At 43.5% G+C, this 21,831-nt stretch overlaps 1 protein-coding gene across 4 annotated transcripts in view; it reads left to right on the plus strand.

Annotated features, from left to right (window-relative positions):
* The window catches only part of POLR1C (RNA polymerase I and III subunit C), a 128,881-nt gene that overhangs the window by 42,713 nt on the left and 64,337 nt on the right, over nucleotides 1-21,831 (plus strand). For 3 of the 4 annotated variants that reach the window (XR_011268241.1, XM_069608817.1, XM_069608820.1), the window contains exons 3-4: nucleotides 9,781-9,888; nucleotides 20,910-21,042. Coding sequence is in view for 3 of the 4 variants with exons in the window: in XM_069608817.1 (XP_069464918.1) it covers nucleotides 9,781-9,888; nucleotides 20,910-21,042 (241 nt within the window). In the remaining variant the exon portion in view is untranslated. The remainder of the gene's footprint in view (nucleotides 1-9,780; nucleotides 9,889-20,909; nucleotides 21,043-21,831) is intronic. The other variant, XM_069608818.1, reaches the window with a different exon arrangement.

Consider the following 21,831-nt stretch of genomic DNA (forward strand, 5'->3'; position numbering starts at 1 on the left):
ATTCGCAGGATCCCTTTTGTCTCCTTTTTTGAATATGGGTACCATCGTTGCTGTTTTCCATGAAGGTGGTATCGTTTTCAAGTTGGTACATCTGTCAAAGATTTTGCTCAACAGGCTAGCCCACTCCTTTCCGTTTGTTTTTAAATCCAAGTTCGTTATCCCATCGGGTCTTGGGGCTCGGGAATTTTTTAAGCTCGCGATCTTCAAACGGATTTCCTCCGGGTCATCCACTCTTGCCCATGGTTCCCAGTTCTTCACTTTGGCTCACTGATTGGATAGTTGGCGCCGCATACATTGCAGAGTATTCTTTGTTTGTTGAACTGAAGGTCTTCAAGATAAATGCTTATCGGCGAGACATTTGTTTTGTAGCCACCGGTAGACATGCTGTTGCTGCTGCGTGGCAATGCTTTAGCTCCATCGGAGCAATATGTTGCAGCTCTGCCCGATGCGCCTATAATGCTTTTTTCCAGTCGTTGCATGCTTCATTCTAGGCCCCCTCCAGAGAACGTACACCAACCCATCGCAATGCGCTATTCAGTGCCGAAACCTCCCGCGGGAAACTGGACCTGCGGACAAATGTCTACGCCGAAAACATCCTGCGCCCTATTTGTCGCTGTTAGGGAGAATTCTCCTTGTAGGGCTAATTTCCGTCACCTAGTGAGTCCCCCAGCAGCTTTGCTGGATTTCTGGAGTTTATTTTTCCACCTGGTAATGGTGTACATCCTTTTTCCACTCTTAAATGTGTTTTGGCCTATGTGTTTTTACTCATTCTGTGATCTTGGGCACTGGAGCACACCACTCCAGGGGCCCCTGTTCTTGTATGGGTTGCACAGCACCTTTAGTGCAGTAACCCAGGGTTGTCTTTAAGACTTCCCTCTGACTCCATTTCGCTGGGGCTGACTACTGTCCCCCAGAGAAAGGTAAAGTTGCCATTTACTTTACCTAGTCATTTTTACCACAGACCCAGTACACCCCATTTTACATGGAGTCCTGGAAAGGGCTAATCTGTACCCCTTTGCTGTCTGTACCTCCCTGAGCATTGTTTCGCTCTTTTAACATTTAGACTTGGCTGGTGGCAGTGGTATCTACCCTAACTTTTCTACCGCGGATATACTAGACAAACGTGGTAATACTTTTGGCTATTTTTGCAGCCTTAAGCATAAACCCGCTTGACCAAATCGTCTTTCTTTTGGCTCCAGTTGGGTTTATTCGCCATTTCTTTTTGTTAAAGTCCTTCTTGTGTTTTACTTTGCGCGGCAAACTACGTTCGCCTTCTTTGTTCACCGTCTTTTGGCAGAGAAGCCCTCCTCTTGGCGCCTGGGTGTCTAGGTAGACTGAATGTGGGGAAGGGGTGTAGTCACCCCCTGCACAGGGTATCCTAGGAAACCCAAGTCGCACTTTTCCATGATTGGCTGAGGTGGTTGTCACGGCAGGACAACCCCCCCCCCCTGCTGCGAGATTGACAGCCAGGCTGTGTGAATGGGGGGTTTGCGCATAAAAGGCAGGTCACTTGGGCTAGAAGTCAGAGTCGCCTCTGGAACTACAAGAAACCGAAGAGAAGTGGAGAGAACGACGACAGCTGCTGCAACTACTCCGTCCCAGTGAAGCCTTGCTGCAGTCCTGAGTGATCTACCCTTCAATGACTAAGAGGAGATCCAGTCTGGAGTCTTCTTCCCTTGAACCTGGTGGGGATAACCAGCTCATCTTATTCAGCCAGAGAGCTCCGCTGTGGTCGAAATCGCTGCACACTGCTGTAGTGGTCCAGATAGCCACCTGCCGAGCCTCTCCTGTTTTTTTAAGGAGCGCACCTTTTATTTGTTATCGCTGCTGCCGGCTTCATCCCTGTATGGTGCAGACCCCCTTCAAAAGTCCTCCTTCACAACGAAGCTCCAGGAATCGTGGGTCTGCGGAAAACCAACAGGAACAACTGCCAGGGCACAAGCTGCATCATTGGAATAAGGTACTGTGCTCTACTCGAGGAAATTGGGTGAATCCCTTTTCTTCATCCTCAAGGCTCGCCCTTGTCTTCCCCCCTCCTTATAACTTTTGCTTCCGAACATTGACAATATCAAAGTACTTTTGGGCTACGTTGAATCGTGAACTGTCTAACGGTGTGATCTTCGGCAACAGGTCTCCGGTGTCACTTAACCCTGGCTCCGACCCTTTGACTTTTGAACTCCTGTTTCTGAGTGTTTCTCGATGCTTTCTGCCTAACCTAAAAATTGCCTGTGATTTTTTTTTTTTTTTTGCCTCCAAAACCCCCCTGGGTATCTCAGGTGCTAAGTGTGTTTTTGCCCCAGTAGCATTTCATGTCACAGATACGCGTTTATTGAGTAGACCGAACGTAACCATATCCGCGGTATCGTGTTTTGCTCATAACACCGGTTCATTCAAACACAGGGTACTTATCTTGAGACATACTGTACAAAGTGAATTGGTTAGCTGTAGTATATTTAACATGTGTTTTTGTTTAAAGTTTAATAGAAGTGTTGTCTTTCTAACTAATGGTTTAAAAATAAATTCACTTATATTTTTTACCTGAAATCTTGAGTCAGTGTTTGCTTGAGCCACAGTAATTGTGGTCCCTTTGTGTAATCTCTGCTACTGCTCATGTACTCTTGAAATAAGCCTGGCTGCTCTGCTACTGCTACCACTATAACTTAGTAGTACAGGCTTGTACCAAAGGTAAAACTTGTATTGCCACCTGTGGTCTTAATTGTGTGTAGTGCTCCCTAAGGGCACTGCACTGGATTCTGCCTAACAGTCACTAACCGCCTATGAAGTTTGGGTTGGTTGTCAATAGGGAAAGGGGGATACCATGTCTCGCCCAAGGGCAGCTTATTCTTTTTCATCCTCCTTCTGGGTCTTGGAGGCTTGTCTCGTCTAATGTTATTCTGACCAAAGGGAATACAATATCTCACAAAGGTTTCAGGGATGAAGGCTTCATCACAATATGGAAAGGGGGAAATACTGCATCTCACCTGAGGATCCTTACTTCCCCAAGAACCCTCCACACAGGGGATCCTCCCGCGCTTCTCCCCCCCCACCCCCGATTCGGGACCCAAAAGCAGTGGCCTTTCCCTGACAACCAGTTCAGAGGATCCAAGGGGAATAGATGTGAGAACGACCTCCGGTTTATGGCAGCGCTCAGATTGGTATTTTGTTAGGAATGCGTGGATAATCGAAGGACCAAGCATATGAAACCAATGATGGCATGAGCGTATTAAACAAATTGGGGGTGTTAGGGAGATTTATCATTGTTATGCTTCCTCCCCTCTCCTAGTGAGACCCCCATCACTTTTTGCTGAACCTCCTGGACCTTTTTCTTTCTATCCCGTATGAGTGGAGCCTTTTTCCACTCATTGATTCTTATTTGCTCAGACTTTTGGGATTCTGTTCTCTGTTTTACTTTTAATATGGAGTCTACTTTCCTCCAGATCTCTTTTAAGGCATCTGTGTTCAACATTTGCAGCACAGAGCTCATTAAGTGTAGTGTTGCTGGAAACCCTTTGGGCTCTACTTTGGGATTATTTCTTTATCCTTGAGTAATTACATTTCTTAAGGATCGAGGGATACTTTGTATCCCTCCTAAAATGTTATGCCATGGGAGACTTTTTAGTCACATAGACAACCTTCTAGTTTTGGCTGGTGGCAGTGGACGTGTTCTACCAACAATTCTTTTATTTCTTACCGCAGGCTGTATTCACAGTCCCGGTTGTGCACAATAGGGTCACTCAGATTGACTCTACAACAACGAACTGAGCAGACCAATCGGAAAAAACGTGTGCAACCATACAATCGTAACAAAAAAACGAGCCAGCCAACAAAGCACTGTACGAGGGCTACCCTCCCCGGCAACCGCAACCTGGACCCCGAAGGAAACCCAAACGAAATACAAGAACACAATAGCCACAACCCACAACTAAAAAGTAAACGAGAAACGACCCCACAGCAGACCGCCAAATAATTAAAAATGCTGCCAAAATGGCTTGCACCAAAAGAAAGACCAAGGCCAGAGAGAACAAACCCAACTGAGCACCACCAAAGATCCACAACTGTAGAACACACTCCCACTGACAAGAACGAAAACCGAACCAGCGCAGTGAAAAGAGAAAAATCCCTGTACCTAACACCATATCTCGCAAATAACCACTCACCAGAACAAACCGACCCAATGGATAAATCAAGAAAGACCGACAACCAAACACAACCGCGCAGAATTACAACAGACAAAGCTAGAGGTAACAAGAACACGAATGACGCCCTTAGCCCATACATCACCAAGAGGATCCTCCCTTCTACAGCCTCAACATTTAGAAGAAGAACCAGATGAAAACAAAAACCCAAGGCTTAACCTGGAAAGGCTACTCTACGACGACACAGACCTGTACCAACCCCACAAGTAGAGATCGACTTGGATTGAAACCAAAACACCAAGCAGAAAACACGCCAACAATAAAGCCCAAACCATACCATTAAAAAAACAAAACTCCACTGCAACTTAATCAACGCAAGATCCATGTCCAAACACTCAGCAGAGATCTTCAACCTTCTCTGCGACAACGGTATCGACACCCTATTCATCACAGAAACCTGGCTGGATGACAATTACAAAATCACACTCCAAAGCTGGCTCCCCACCAACTTCAAATGCCTCCAGTTAAACAGAAAAAATAAGAGGCCTCACAATAGCATTCAAAGAACACCTGCAGATAAAAACAGACGAACCGCTAAACATTGTGAATTGTAAGACCATGGTCTTACACCAACAACGAATCCAAAATCATAGAAGCCATCACCAACATGGCCATTCAACATGAGAATCTGATAATCCTGGGGGATTTCAACATATGGTTCGAAGAAAAACACACCAACTCTCAAAAGTCACTAATCGGACAACTAACGACCATGAAACTACAACAGCTGGTCAAGGGGGCAACGCACTCGGCAGGACACAACCTTGACACTATCCTCGCCAAGAAAAATCTCATCACCTCCGATACAAATACTTTGGAGCGACCATCTCATCATTCCATTGGTCATCACGCTACCAACAAAAGCTACCATCCAGCCCCTGAAACTCACAACCACCACAAAAAGAAACTGGAAAACCGTCAAAGCAAGCAACCTATTAGAACTGGTGCTGACCAAACCTTCAACAGCAGAACTGGAGAAGGCAGACCTAGAGGGGAAGACTGAGCTACTAGATAAATGGATTGCTGATACAATTGAAAACATCTCCCCGAAAAAAAACATTTACCCCCTTAAGAAAAAGAGCAATGGCAAAATGGTTCATCCCACTACTAAACAACATGAAAAAGAACAAGAAGCTGGAACTAGAATGGAGGAAAGAATATGACCAAGATAAGAAAACCCAATTCCAGAGATAAATCCATGGTATAGGAAGCAAATCCACCTACACCCAAAAAGAAATGTTCAACATCATAAACGAGATGAGAAACCCACCAGGTTGCGACAACGCTCCAATATCCTCACAGAAACTATGCAACAACCTGGCAGACCACTTAAAAACAAAAGCATATATTAAACCTCTTCTAAAGAACACAAGTGGCGACGTGGAAGACCTCCAAATACAGACCGATCTCTAACATCCCCTACCCGGCAAAACTCCTAGAAATGTACGTTTACAAAACCCAAGAACATGAAGAAAAACACCTGTTAGACCAAGCACAAGTTGGCTTCAGACCCGCAAGAGGAACAGAATCGACACTTCTATCCATCTGGGATGACATATAAACAAACGCAGACTCTTAACACAACCTCTGCCCTGATTCTGCTAGACCACTCCTCTGCTTTCGAGACAGTAAGCCATGACACCCTGATCAAGATTAGAAGATATAGGTATAACGGACATGGCACTACTCTGGATCAAATCATTCCTAGCAAACAGAACAGAAACTGTATGGATCAGCCCCTTCAAATCTACTCCACGAGTTAACTACTGTGGAGTACCGCAAGGATCCTCACTATCACCACTATACTTCACCATCGGCCAGACAAAATTAATCAAGATTTTCAAATAATTCACCATTACATGCTACAACTATGCAGACACTCAAATCATCTACAAAATTGAAGACAGTCGAACAGATCACTCAACTCTAGTAGAATGGATAAAGTCTGACTGGATGAACGCCAACAACCTAAAAATCAACCCCGCAAAGACAGAAATCCTGATTATATCAATTAACCAAGAGAAAAACACCTACGTTCCCTGGCTGATTGAATTGGGAACCGCGCCCACACCATCTAAGGTAGTAAAAAACCTGGGAGTCATAATGGACAACGCTCTAACCTTAGAACCTCAAGTAAACACAATAATTAAGAAATGTTTTTTCCTCCTTCACGCAACAAAAAGAATTCTATATTTCCTCACCTTCAGCCACAAAACACTGACAATCGTCGCCCTCATCATGTCAAGAATAGATTACGCAAACGGCCTCGGGATGCCGGAACACCTCCTGAAGAAACTGCAACGCATCCAAAATGCAGCAGCCAGAGTCCTCCTGAAACTGTCAAGAAAAGCTCGCATCACTTCAACACTAAAAATGTTACACTGGCTTCCAATCAAACATCGTATAGTATTCAAAACAATGTGCATAACACACAGGGCAATCAGTGGACAGGGAGCAGAGTTCCTACAAAAGAAAATAACCATCTACAAACCAACGAGACTCCTCAGATCAATCAATGAAATCCGCCTGGAACCAAAACCTTACGTCAGAAAAAACTAGGAGGCTCCTCTTTCTCCCACCTAGCGGGAAAAACCTGGAACAACCTCCCGAAAGGAGTAAGAAATGCCAAAGACCACCTAAAATGTAGAAAACTATTAAAAACCTAGCTCTTCAACACCGGAATAAGACAGAAACAACAAACAATCAAACAGGAAATACAAAGAACAGGCTAACAGAACATATGATGGCACAGACAACAACTAGGACCGATTTAAGGGAAACTCCTACAAGAACAAGAGACGTAATAGAACACGAGCAACAACCCCATCTCGACAGAGCAATAGCAGACGTGCTTAACACAAAGGCACAACCACCAACCCACCCACCCACTCAGACAGGACGTAGGGCAGGGACGCAGGTAACATGCGGATCGATCCGAAATGACTACGCCACCACAAACTGGGATGTAGGGGCCGGTCAAATACAAAGCAGGAAATGCTAAGACTAACTAACTTAACATAATGACAGAGAGAGGAGAGACAGATTTATCATGCTGAATCCTAATCACTGATGGGAAGACAACCATCTCTAAATCGCAGACGCGCAATAGGAGTGGGCATCTCTCCAAATTACAAGGCTGGTAACCACAACCACAAAACTTCTAATAACCACACCGCTCCTCGCTCCTCACACACCTCACTCTTAGCTAAACACTTCCACGCCTCTTAAACCACAGCAGCCCACACACACTTCACCACACTGCAACAACAAACACACCACACAGACCTTCACATAACAGCACACAACGGATTCAGACCGCCCACTACACCATAAAGCTCAGCGAACAGTGTGAACCGAACTGAAGCTGCCAACAGTACATCACAGCTCCCTTGCTCCTCTCCAAACTTTGTCCCACTAACACACCCCTAACCTACCCCCCTTTCTCTTCCAGATCCGCCAGAGCACCAGGGGACCACTCCGGTGGTGATGGTGAGCGGTATAACATAACTATGTTCTAAAATGATGGCTCCTTTCTTTCATTTGCCATTTCTAGCGTGTTTGTCCTTTGATAGCTTGTCTACAATTCGGGGGGCAGGGGGGAGAGGTGGTGTCTGTTTGTGCCTTTTATTTGCCTTTGGTAGGAACCCTTGGGTGCCCCTGCCTAGCCACCAGTCTGTGCAGGCAGGAAGTGGGGTAGGAGTTTTTCACTCCCCTGCCCTTTATCTGCCTGAATGGAATCAGTGCCCACTGGTAGTGGGGTGAGGGGCAGGCTGCCATTATTGGACAGCCACTCGCCCCTTTCTGTAAAGTGCTGAGAGAGATTGCAGAGGCGTGTGTGCTGAAACAGAATAAAAGGTGAGGTTCCTGGGGTGAAAGGCAAGTTGACCACTGGAAACTAAAGTAACTGAAGAAGAGGCGACCAGAGACGCCTGCAGATCGACCACTGTTGTCTTGAACCAGTGTTCCACTTGTAAGAAAGGCATGGTATCATAAGTGAAGACACAGACACAAGACGTAAACCTTTTATTAAACTTAGCTGGGGTTGGAGACTTCCTGTCTATCACTAACTCTATAATGGGAGCAGTCCCTGTCGTCAAAGTGAACCAAATAGTCCAAGCCTGCCAGTCAAACCAAAAGAGAAGTCTGTCTCATAAACCTAGATTTGCCCTCTTGCTCTACAGGAACGATGTGGATAAAGTGTATAGAAAAGTCGGAATGCCAATGCAAGTGACACACCACTCCCTCCCCCCCCCCCCCAAGTTCAATGCACGGGGGCGGCGTGTAAAGTTCTTCTGGATGGCTGGTTTACACAGTTCACGTGCTTGACCCAATTCATCAGTTCAGGCTATGTTCTTAGGCTTCCCTCACCCTGGTTGCAAAGTCACTTACCCAGTTTGAAAAAGGTGCAAGGAAGTTCCAACATAAAGATCTTTCACAAAAGAAAAATCTGGACTCCCTCACCCAAGTCCGGGTCTCTCTTGTAACAAAAACTGGTAATGGGCCTCTCGGGGTTCCCTTCCCCAAGCTTTAGGCCTGTCTTTGCAATGTTCACAAAGTTATCTAAACTTTGCTGTGGGGTCTCTGTGACCTTCCTGCATCTGTCCCCTGACTGGAGGCCACCCCTGTGCTTTGTCTCTCCAGGTAGTATTCACCAAATGTACAAAAACAGTCTGTACCTGGGCTTTGTCAGACTTTCTAGAACGCTGCTTTTCCTTCTTTCTCCCTGCGCGACCGCTCAATCTAGTTTTCCCTCTGGTTTTGCTCCCCCTGATCGTGCCTCTGCACACTGCATGGATCTTTCTTTTACCTTCCTGTTGCATTAAATTTCAATCTCGCCATTTTCACACTACAAGTCCCAGAATGCAACATGTTTGTTTTGCTCCCACTTTGCTAGCTCCGTGTGGCAGCTTTTTGGCAATCTTGGTAACTTGAATCTGCTAAACTGTTCAGTGTTCAAAAGAGGTTATCCCGCTTCAGCCACATGCACGCCACTGGGCCTCCACCTCTCCCCCTGAGTAGCGCAGCGCTGGTGAGCCCTTCAATGGGATCAGAATGAGGTCAGGGTCTCGCCATCTGCCCCACAGCCACCTGGGCTTCTGTAGCTCACCCAGGGAACAAGCACTGGTTTGCGCCCTGCCAGCAAACTGCAGCTGGGTCGAAGCATGCACAGCAAGAACACAGCCCTACGTGTGGATAGTGTTGGACAAGAGCTTGATGCTTTAAAAGCATGTGGGGGATTTAACGTCTTTTGTAGAGCAGAACATTTGACAAGAAATTACTACCTGAACTATCCTGTACACCCACTGCCCCTTCAGACCCAAGACCGAAGAAACAAAACGTGGAGGGTTTTGTCAATGCCACCTTATTTGATCACAGCCCAGTATGTTATCGCCTCCAGCCAAGACCAACCTATCCCAGCGCGTGTCTTGTGTACATTAAATTCAAACACCATACTCTTGCAAATAAATGTAAAAATTCAAGCATTCACTTCTGATTCCGCAAACATCAAATTATTGAGCATCTCTGTTGTTCAGGATTGGGTAGAACCTCACTGCTGTCCCCGCATGTTCTTTTTACCTTTCAGAACTTCCGCGTGGATGTGATCAAGATGGAGGACAACACCCTGGAGTTCGACATGGTGGGGATTGATGCGGCCATTGCCAATGCCTTCAGGCGCATCCTGCTCGCAGAGGTAGCCTCCTGGATGTGTGCCTGTTACATAGGGAGGGGCGAAGAGATTGGGATCAGGAATGGTCTTATTACCACTACCACTACCACTGCCATGTAAAGCCATTGTATGAAGGCTGTGGGGTGACTCTTGCCCTGTGCTGAACTGACAATTTGCCTTCTCTGCCAGTTCTCCTGTGCATGACCGCTTGCACTCGGAATATGCTCAATGTGTGTTTCTGGCTTCATCACTGTGCTGCTTTTGTGTGTAATCCATTGGCGACTTTGCATTCGTTGTTGTTGCCATTGGTAAGCAAAAGAAAAACACCCAATCAAATATATTACCATAAGTAATTTTGCTGTAGAAGTGCTGTCATTTGTGTACCTGAAGTGCAAGCTATGACAAGTGATGGTGGTTGCTCATTTCTGGTATTCATGCTGAGATCTGTCTGCTCATGGCTACCCTGTCCTGCTCATGTGGGATCTGGCAGGAGCAGGTTCATTAGATCCCTTAGACTCCATATCCCCCATCTGCAGCATGCTGGAATAGCATCCCTTGAAGGGTGGCCAAGGTTTCTCATGCACATTTGCATTTTACCCCATATTCCCATAAATAAAGAGTACTATGTACTCTAAAATGGCTGTGCCACGAGATGTTGGCCTGTCCTTCGGCCATTTATGTCCTTTGGTCTTCTTCTCACCCTCTTGGTTCGGTTACCAGACATTTGGTCGAAATAAATTGGTCGACCAGACAAATGGTCGAACCAATTTGGTCGAAAACCAAATGGTCGAATTTTTTTTTTTTTTTTATTTTCACCCCTTTTTTTTATTTTTTTGGGGGGGTCCCCCCCAACCCCCTTTTTTCTCTAAAAAAAAACCCTTTTTTTAAAAAACGAAAACCCGAAAAATAAATATATAAATAAAAAAAAAATCGACCATTTGGTTTTCGACCAAATTGCATCGACCAAATGTCATTCGACCAGTTTTCAGTCGACCAAATGACTGGACACCCTTGGTTCTGTAATTGCCATAAATGGAAAGCCTTTCCCGGGGAACGCATCTGCTTTCTGTGGCAAAGGGGCGGCCTGTCTCTTTGTGGCTTGATGTGCGTCCTGGGACAGTCTGGTCTTAGTCAACATCCGTGTCTGTTGCTGGAAAGAATGTGTAGTCCGTGGCGATCAAAGATTGGACAGCCACTGCCAGTTTGAATGGTGCAGAGCCTTCCCATTGTTGGATCTTGTGGCAATTCCATTCAAAATCCTGGATAAAAGGAGGACTCCTACAGCCATTTGACAGATCATCGTTGTAGCCAATACCCCTACGAAGGCGTGTAGCCCACTGAAGACCTGTGGACAACTGTTGCAACTGACCAGTATCAACTCCAGTAAAGTCCAGCTCCTCTGTCTTGATCTTAAGCAGTCCCTCATCAATGCTTTGATCCCTGGACCGTTTGGGAACAACCATTTCTGACCCCTGCTTGAGGATCTTTGCCTGCTGAGCTTTGGAAGTGTCCCTGGACCACCCGTTGGACTGACAAGCCCTCCTTGCCTACCTCGTTGCAGTCATCACCGTTCCAAGTGCATCCTTGCCTGTGCTACAAGTACAAGAGGTTCTACTCTGAAACCCTGAAATAGTGAATGTATATATGTATTTTAGTAATAGTTTATTAACACTACTTACCTGGAGTTGTCATAAGTTTATAGTTTATTCAAAGACCTAATAAGCAATGGTATATTTGTACATTTCTCTGTCTAACTGGAAACACTGGAGTCCGAAGTACCTCCCAGTTCACCATAATGGGTTGGCCTCTCAAAGTCCACCCTGACGGTTAATTTGGAAAATCCTTCTGAACACCGGCCACTAAAGAGTATGGTTCATAGAGGGTGGATCCTGCTGGCTCGCTGTTCTTCCAGAGACGTTCTATTACCTGAACAGGTATCCCATTGTGAAATTCAAGCCTGCAGAACCATAGTGTACTGTTGGGATACAGTTAAGCAAAGGCCGGAGGAACATTGGGTAAGGGGCAAAAAAGCTCTCTGTGTTTGTGAGCAACGATGGATCAATATGGAAATATTACCAGTTTGTGAGCGTGTAAACGTCGCCTCGCGAGCTTGAAGAAAAACGCTCGACATGAGTATTGTCTTGGAGTGGTGGAGCCGCAGGATAAACAGGAGTTGCTCACTGATGCTGAGAATTTCAAGTTGACGCTGTAACCACTTTTAAAGCCTTGCCGGTCCACACTAAAACCCCGAAAACCAATAAACGAATTGGCCAATCAGAACTGCAAGCCAAACACCTAGCATTAACAACCAATCGGCGGTGAAGGGGGAGGGGGGGGGGGGGCCAAACCTCCGGTCTGGGACTATACAGACTAGAGACGCTCATTGTGAGGAGAAACACCCCCGTAGGTGAGACGCCCAGACTATTGACTCTCGAAATAGGCCAGTCTCTTGCCACTTCCTTGAAACAAAGGGAGATGCCTGTAAGGGGGGACCAGCAATCCAGTCATATGTGGATAGACATAGGGTTATTCCTAAACCAGTTAGGAACCAGAGTGCTATAGGCAGTCGAGACCTGGGGGCCCATGAAGGTGAGTCTCTCTAGACCGTCTTCTGAACGACTCCCCAACCTGTAGGGAAAGCCAGATTCCATCCAACAGTGACCCTGAGTTATGGAGGGAAGGACCAGACACCCGTGGCAGGAGGGTGAAACAATACTGGTTTCCTCGCAAGGACCCTAATGAGGGGAGGAGAAAAAGAATCTGAAGTCTGGGAAAGGAAACAAAGGTCCAGGAGAGACCCACTTGAATACTGAGGGAAAGTAAGGGCCATGAGCGAGGGACATTTTTGATTCTGTAGTACGATCCAGGAGGGGCCTATTTGATTGTCACGTGTTTAACACTTCGAAAAAGCACCCCTTTACTCGTTTTCAGGGACGCGGAAGCGTATCACACAGCAGTTGAAGTGCTACCACCGGGCCCTAACAAAGCTGAAATTAACGGGAGTCTGCCCAAGGCCTCACAGAAATCGCCTATCGCAATGTTAGATGAGCTTGTTCGCAGAGAATAAAAAGGCCAAGACTTGGCACTGCAGGCTTGGGTCTTCAAATGTAGGTCAAAGAGTACAAAGCAAGCCCAACGAACACTAGAATCAAGACTGAAACATGAAGTGTAGGCTCCATTTTAGCAAAATGCCTATAAGAAATATATATATATGCCAGGTCCGGGCAAGGAAAACGTAGTAGAGCATTTCTAGCTGATCAAGCTGCAGATGTGAAGAGTGCTGGGAGAGAGCAGACCAAAGGAAGCAGAAGGAACCCCTTGAAGGCGGTGATGGGAACACCTTGAGTGTAATAGCGACTTCACTGCATCTGCTTCACGACCTGGCATGTAATTAAGAGTTTACATTTTTTTTTTGTCTTCTTTTAATATTGTATCTACTTTTAAAGAATGGCATTAGCCTTTAAAATGTTTTTGTTGACCCGTATCATGCTTTTCATCATATTGACCACCAATTTATCTAATCATTGGCTCACACTCCTGCATTAAATACGCTTCTTTCACAACTGTTACCTGAGCTGCGAATTCCATATTCGCTATTCTTTCCTGGCATTTTGTCAAGTTATTTCAAAGAAGGTAGCAGGCGGTCCTCTCCAGAAAGAACATGGCATGATAACCTGTTCTCAGATGAGAGTTTGCAGCACACGCTTTTTGCTCACTGTACCTTTCACAGATGGGAAATATCCATTTGAATATCAGTCTTTGTCCCGCCCACATGGGCAGTCCAGCACCGAAATGCTATGGCAATTCCTCTCTGAACAGGAGTACCAACAGCAACCCAATACACGTGTTTCAGCCTTGTTGGGCCGCATCAGTGAGGTGAATATGTGCCTCTTTGTCAAGTTAGCTTAATTTCCCAGACCCCTATAAGAATGGAAGAAAGCTCAAATTTCTGAAGCGTTTTCTGTTCTAGCTCCTAAAGCTTGGATTTCTTGGGCTTCTGGTGGTGGGTGTACTTGGTCCCTTGGGGAGTTGTGCCTGTCTGAGTTCTGTCCATTGTCTTTGGACCGAGGATGTATTTCGCAAGATCGAGGACTGGGAATGCCAAATGCTGTTCTTGTGTTTTTTTTTTTCTTTTCCTTTTTTCTCTTCTTGTAAGCTGATGTGCGCACCCTGCCTACCACTGCTTGTATGCTCTGCTTCCTTTTTTGTTTTAAAAATTCTGGAATGTGCATCATGATGCCAGCCAGCCCTTTACGTGTGGAAATAACCGGCCATAATCCCAGTCCCATTGGTGGTAACTGATATGCATGATTGGATGGAGAGGCTTTGCTTCTGAGAGCAGAAGGTTTGAAACCATGATAAAATCCTTTCCCTGATCATGCCCCCCACTTGTATAAAGGTTTCCCCTGTGTGCTCATTTAGGTTGGAGCTGCTAAATGTTTCTCTTTGTAGAACACATGACCAGTGCTCATAGTTGTTTCTACTTCTGCTCATAGTTGGTTTGCGCGCATCGGTGAAGTGCTTGGAAGGGGAACTCTCTGCTACTTGCTTTTGGAGCCATCACGGTACGGGATACTTTCTGCTTTACTGAGTGGAAAAAGGATTAACATAGTTGTGGACTATCTATAGTGGACTTATTTAAGTAATATTTACTTATATTTACTTATTCGAATACTTTATTTTCCCTATTCTAGTGACTCGAACACTAAGTTCCGCCCACTCTTCCCAGAATCCTATTTCAAGCACTGGTTGCGCGCATTGGCGCGCGGGCGGTGGGCATAGTTGACTGTGCTTTGTGTCTTTGGTCTGGTAACCTCTCCTTTCTCAGGTGGGGATACGGAGCTAAATTTCATATTTCTGATTCCATATTATTATTGGACACCCTTGTGTGAACTGAAATGGTAGTGTCCCTGAAAGCAGGAATGTCATCACTGACGGAGATTGCAGCATGTAACAAGGAAGCTGTACACACTCTGAAATCATCCTCACGGACAATTATGTTGACGAGCATCTAAATCGGCCACAAGCAACAGAGTTTGCTTGGCTGCAGCAGACATAGGGAAATTTTGCGCACTGGGGGGAAAGAGCTCAGTAGGAACAGGGCGTCTGCTGGAATCCGTTCCCCCATCTAGCGAAGTCGTCACTGATTGTATGCCGGCTGCAACCGGCAAAACAATGATAGACCTGGTGGATACCCCTCCTGACTCTTTAGTAGCGGCTGGTGCTTTGGAGGCATTTGATCAGCCTCCGATCCGTGCAGGAGTGATTGAAACTGACAATAACAGCAATGCTTACCAAACTAAACCTGCTATTCCAGCGCTCTCTTAAAGATGAACCCTTGACTATGGGTGAATTTAACAATGAAGTGCAATTAAATACTGATGTTTCAATTTGCTCAATTAATAACAAGAGTGGGAATGCAAATAAACTGTGATAAACTAAATTTATCACAATCGCTGATGATGTTCTCACCGACGGCAAATAACTCATCGGTTCTCTCTAGCTCATGTATACATCCAACCCCGAGGCGCAATCATTCTACGCCCATTGAGAGGCCCCCAAACCATGCCAGGCCAGTTTGTAATAGGTTTAGAAATCTCATTACAAACGATGAATGCTGCTTTGTTCTCTCTGACGAAATTGTACGATACACTGGACACTAAAATGAATGACCAACATGTAAAGTTAGTACAGATGATGAGAGAGTTAAGCTCTAAACAGAGCTCGTGTGAAGTGTCAAATGCAACAGAAAATGGCACCTGATGGTGCACCAGCTGAACGTATGAATGTAGAGACTTTAGAACCAGAAAATGATGACGTCCCGTTATTGATTGCACGCAGAGTGAACAGGCAATTCTTCAACTCAAGATGAAGAATAGGAGTATACTTGAAAATAACATGGACTCAAACAAAGGAAGAAGAATGGAATCCGAGAAGATTAAAGATCTCCCTCTGAGCATGGGTGAAACATCAAAGGGCTTAGGGGAGGCATGTAAAGCGGGTCAGAAATGAAATTGAAAAATATTCAGAATACAATGGAATGCCCAAACAAACGAAGCAAACCCTGGCAAATGTGGCAATTGGCAAGGTGGCAGTGTGTGATAGCGACAGTGCACCCACATACAATATATATATATATATTTCTTTTTTTCAAAAGTGCAGCAAATTAAAAATTACAGGTACACGTCACATCATACAATCCTTGTCTATGCCTAAATTAGCCTTTGCTATTGCTCGCTCTGCCATTGCGAAAAAATATAGAAATCTCCAACAACAAAAAGCAGTAAAACTGCAGAATTTAACATCTGAACAAATGGCTGAACCTTTTGAATAGCTTGATTCTACTGAGTGAACAAAAGAAAGAACTGATAAGTGGGCCTAAAGTAGGTGAGCAATCCAAGCAAATATCAATAAATCCAGTGGGTTTGCCCTCTTTTAAGCCAATGGGACCCCCGAATAATGAAACATTGAGTGTGGACCTGCGGATGGATGCTGCGGTCTCTAATGGTGAAGTGCGAATTACAGCAGACGATTGGAGAGGTGAGATCGAACAATCATTCAAAAGACTCCTATTACAAGCAGATAGACAGGACTCCCTTTTACAAACTGACAAAAGTACTAACCAATGTACACCAATGCTAAATAATGGTAAATTATTTCAATTCCCTAAGCAAACAAGGGGGAATGTAACCCATAGTGTGGGGTCTAAACCACAATTAAGAAAGCAAGAACTTAATCAGCTGATCCTACAATGTCGACCGCATCCCTTCCACAGTTTTGACTTAAATAGAAAATCAGTATTGAATATACTGTCAGATGTACCCGTTTTGGAGGGAATATGCTCAGGAGATCTTGACCAAATTGAGTTTCTGAAAGATCATGACCTTTCTGTAGTCAAACTGTGGATGAGATCTATGTTTGTTAAAAATGCTTTGTGGGAGGCCAGAGGGGCATTATATATATCCCAGAATATCAAAAATCATCAATGGCAGGAAATCAATATGTATCAAACAGGTGGTATCTTAAAATGTGCTGGGACTAACCAGCAAAGGGGAGTATCGGTGAGTAATAATCAAGTGACTGAAGAACGTGAATGTAGGCCGAACAGCAAGTAACTAAGCCTTGCTCTAGACACCCTTTCTTTAGCCTCATGGAATACTCAAGGATTTAAACATTTAACATCTTCTAAAAATAATCTATTATTGAAATATGATATCCTAGCTTTCCAAGAAATATGGCTATCGGTACCGCCTGTATGGGATAAACACACAGTACTCTTGACCCTCGCCATTTTTCCAGTAAGAGGCAGACCTATGGCTGGTCTGATGGTGGCGGTTAAAGTATCGTGTAATATCCAATTAGAAATGTGACTGTCTCCCAATAGCTTTTTGCAGCTGGTGAAAATCAAAACCAAGAAGAAGAGTATAGGTCTTATAAACATCTTTTGGAACTATGTGGCAATAAATTACATCTTTTTTGAGGCTCTGGAAGAACTATTGAATCAAACACTACTTGACGCTAGTTGTGAACATGTTGTATTAACAGGAGACTTGCATATGAATTGCTATGAACAAAATAACAAAACTCTCACCGCAGCAGCCAAAAGATGGAATTCTCTGATGACAGAACGAAACATATTCAGAGTAAATGGTACAAAAAAGGAGATATACCAGCACAGTCCACTTGGCATAGAGGTGTGCAGTCTTCTTTTATTGATTACACATTTGTAGATAGTGACTTATGTGCCTTAGTTACAGAGTTTCATATGATCCATCAGGATACAAGTGACCATAACATTCAGGCCATGCAATGGAGGGAAGTTTCTGTGGGGGAAACTCATGAGGTATCGCTAGCATGTAATATGACACTGAATAGTGCACACAATAGATTTGCGTGGACTCCAGACACTCCGCATTGAACCAAAACGTATTGAACTGCGATAAACACTTGCAATCTGATGGGTCTACTAATCAAACATCTTATGTTGAAGAAATGCAGATTTTTGTAATCCATAAGAATTTGGAAAACACCACTCGACCCAAAAGATTGTATATGTATGATGATGAAGTTGCAAGTCGGAAAACCCAGTTTAGAAAAGTGAAAAGACGGCTATTAAAATCAGACTCACTTGACCGTGTGGTCCTTCTAAGATCTCTCAAAAGTCAAAATAAAAATTGGCTGAGATCCTGACATGATATGTATCAACGTGACGGGGAGTCCATGTTAGAGAAATTGTGTTACAAAAATACAGCAAAAATATGGTCTTTGGTGAAAGAATCAGGGCGCAGAGTACAACTGGTGCATCAAATGAATCCCATTCCACAAGAGGTGTGGGCTTCATATTATAAAACTTTATATGCAAATACAGATGTAAAGAGCCCAGATAGCATCAACAACTATGGTGATCAGGAAAATTTAGAATTTGATGTTGATGATATCTTGTTCTATATAATGAAGCTCTTGGCATCAAGAGCTCCTGGCCCTGATGGCCTCTCTAACCTTATGATTAAAAAACATCCCGGCGCATGGGCGCAGATATTTTTCACAATTTTTAATCATACTCTAAGAACTCGTAAGATTCCTCCATCTTGGAGAAAATCAATAACAATATCAATATATAAGAAGGGTGATAACACAGATCCCCGGAATTATAGACCAATATCACTGTTGGCCATACCGGGCAAACTTTTTGCGAGGCTGTTGTTGAGGGATCTGAATGTGTGGCTGAATAAATCTAAAACTCGAGACCCAAATCAAACCGGATTTATGCCTGGAATGGGTACTTCCTTTAACTTGCATATTCTCGAAATTATCAAAAAGCGAGAGGAAGTCAAGAAGCAGCCATTATATATGGCCTTTATTAATTTCGCGGCTGCATTCGATTCTGTGTGTCAAATTACTAATCTGAAAATTAAGAGTGTCAGGATGCCCGAACTATCTGATTTTGTGGATCAAAGAATTACATTCTGAAACAACTGTTCAAATAAGACTGGCGCTAGATGGCACTTTATCCAATCCAATTGAAATGTTGCAAAGACTAAAACAAGGATGTATCCTGGCCAGCACGCTGTTTAATTTTTTTATTTCTGAAGTGCAGCATAACTTCATGTCGATAATTTCTGATGCCCCTCGTATAGGGGGTAAAGCTGTTCCTTGGTTATTTTACGCTGATAATTTAGTGTTATTGGCGAAGACTCTGGGGGGACTGCATTCACCGTTGATGGCGTTGACAGTTTTTGCAGATGCAAATTAGTTAAAGATAAACCAGGACAAATGTAAAATAATGAAATGTGATCTAAAAATAAGGCTGCAAATAGAAAGGAGGTTTGGACTATACAACTTGTGATCATCGATACTGTTTCTGAATATAAATATCTAGGTCTTCAAATAAGCAACGGTCCAAATGATAAACCTTATCACAGAGAGTTGGATTGTAAAGTCAGAACAGGTATAGCACAAGCAAAAATCATACAAGCAAAGTATGGAAAATGTTCAGTGTCTCCGGCTATGATTTTTCATAAACAAAAATAGTACCTATATTGACTTACGGTGATGAAACTAGAAATGTCATATCTGAACAAAGGTGGCTAAGAATGGAAAGTCGTTTTTGGAAAGCTGTATGTGGTTTCCCCATATCAGTTTCTATATGTCTGGTTCGACATGAGTTAGGGTTGATATCCTGAATGCCGTGTATTTTTGGAAGAGTCTTTCTTTGTACAGGAAATATTTGGTGGCAGACATAAATTGCATAATGTATACTATGGGAAAATACATGTTGGAATCTGATGACAAAAAGATCATTAGCTGGCGTAAATCCATTGAGGTAATAATAGACGAAGCAGGGATCAACAATGACCTTCTTGTTACTAATCCTCAAAGAGCTAAAAAAAATAAATGGTGGCTGATGGACTGGATCAATACTAGAAATGCGTCTATGAAATTGAAAATATTTACCAACCTTACTGTACCAAAGAACTTAACAAAGTAGAACAGTATTTGTTATTGTTTCCAGATCCTAAATCCAGATTGTCATATATGAGAATTAGAGTCAATATTTGTGCTACTAATGAAGTACGGTGTATGAGAAAATGATCTGATAATGATAACTGTAGATTCTGTCAACAAAGGGGAGAAACAGAGACACTGAAACATCTGGTAACGGTATGTCGAGCTTTGTATGAGGACAGATCACTGTATTTCAAGCATTTGTTTAAAGGACGTCTTATGACAGATCTCAAAATTCTGTGGACTGAGTTATATAACAGTCAAAGTTCTAAAATGAATATAGCGATCAGGTTTTTACAAACTTCATATTGAGGAATAATTGGTGGTGATTGATTTTCTGTATTGTTTAGATTTTTGCAATTTAAATAATCTTTGAAAGATTTCTATCTTTAGAAAAGAAATCATATGTCTATTTTTAGCTGTACAATAATTTTGGGGAAATCAGTAAAAGAATGTAAACATACTGAGTTTAGTGAGTGAGTGAAATCATTTATGATCTTTTAGTATTCATTGCTTCTTTCTCTTTTAAAACTGAACTAAAAGTTTTAGAGAAACTATATGCACAGTTTACTAATTTGAAGAAAAGTTTTAAGTTATGTGTTTGTTCTGTTTGCGTTCTGTAATTTATGTATTCTATGGCATGTTTTTGTTTCATTTTGTTATTATTATGTTAACTTTTAAAGGCTGTTTTCAGCTAAATCAAATTAAAAAAAAGAAAATAAAAAAGTTGTTTCTACTTCTGTTCATAGTTGTGTTTCTACTTCTGCTCATAGTTGTGTTTCTACTTCTGCTCTTAGTTGTGCTTCTACTTCTGCTCTTAGTTGTGCTTCTACTTCTGCTCTTAGTTGTGTTTCTACTTCTGCTCTTAGTTGTGTTTCTACTTCTGCTCTTAGTTGTGTTTCTACTTCTGCTCATAGTTGTGTTTCTACTTCTGCTCATTGTTCAAGGTTTACTTCTGTTGATTGTCGCTGCTCATTGTTTGAGGTCTGTGCTTCTATCATCATGCCCTCATTTCCTTGTGTCCCCCTCTGTGTGCCCAGGTGCCCACGATGGCAGTGGAGAAGGTATTTGTTTACAACAACACTTCCATTATCCAAGACGAGATCCTAGCACACAGACTCGGACTCATCCCCATCAAAGCCGACCCCAGACTCTTTGAGTACCGGAGCCAAGGTAGGATGCTGGGGCTGTTGTGGGGGAAAAGGGGGAAGGCTGTCTGCAACGGGGAAGTGTAGGATGAGGCAGCCAGGTGCAAGGGTGGATAGATGTGAGTTTACATCATGCTAGAGGCAGTAGTCTGGTAGTTGGGGGTAGGGACTGTAAAGAATGATATATAAAGTAGCCGATATATTGCCGTAGCTGACAATGTTACACTGCATGGGACTGCTTTGTATGTAAATTCTTTCATTGGTATTTTATGCTTATGAAAAGTGCCTTATTTCACTTTAATTCAAATTCCTCAAATTAATCTCATTGGAAAAAATCCTTGCCCCTAGTGGTCTTTGTTGAGTTGGATTTTAGGAGGCCACCCCAGTTATGGTGAACAGGGAACTCTGAGAGTTTAGCCGAAACCCAGTCAAGGTTTAGTATCGGGAGTGTGTGAGTGGGGTCTGGAGCTCTCAATACGTCCACACAGTAATTCAATTTAGACAGCCAGTTATAGAAAGTTATTTAAGGCCTCTGGAACACACTGAAAAGTGAAACATGCAGGTACTATCGCACAATACTCTATAGAACAAATATATATATATATATATATATATGTTGAAAAAAAAGAGGAGAGGGGCGCACTCCAGTTCCCTGCACAGTAAACCTTCCCAGCCACAGGTGTTCTCCTCCGACCGGTTTCTGTGCCAATACACGTCATCAGGGAGGCTGTCTTAACTTGCAGCTCACAGCAAGTGCAGGTGTTACCACTTAGTGAGGATTCTGCTGCAAGGACTTCTGGTAGCTGTAGTCATC

This window comes from Ambystoma mexicanum, chromosome 4q, assembly GCF_040938575.1.
Source record: "Ambystoma mexicanum isolate Mex_15411 chromosome 4q, UKY_AmexF1_1, whole genome shotgun sequence".
Taxonomy (NCBI): domain Eukaryota; kingdom Metazoa; phylum Chordata; class Amphibia; order Caudata; family Ambystomatidae; genus Ambystoma; species Ambystoma mexicanum.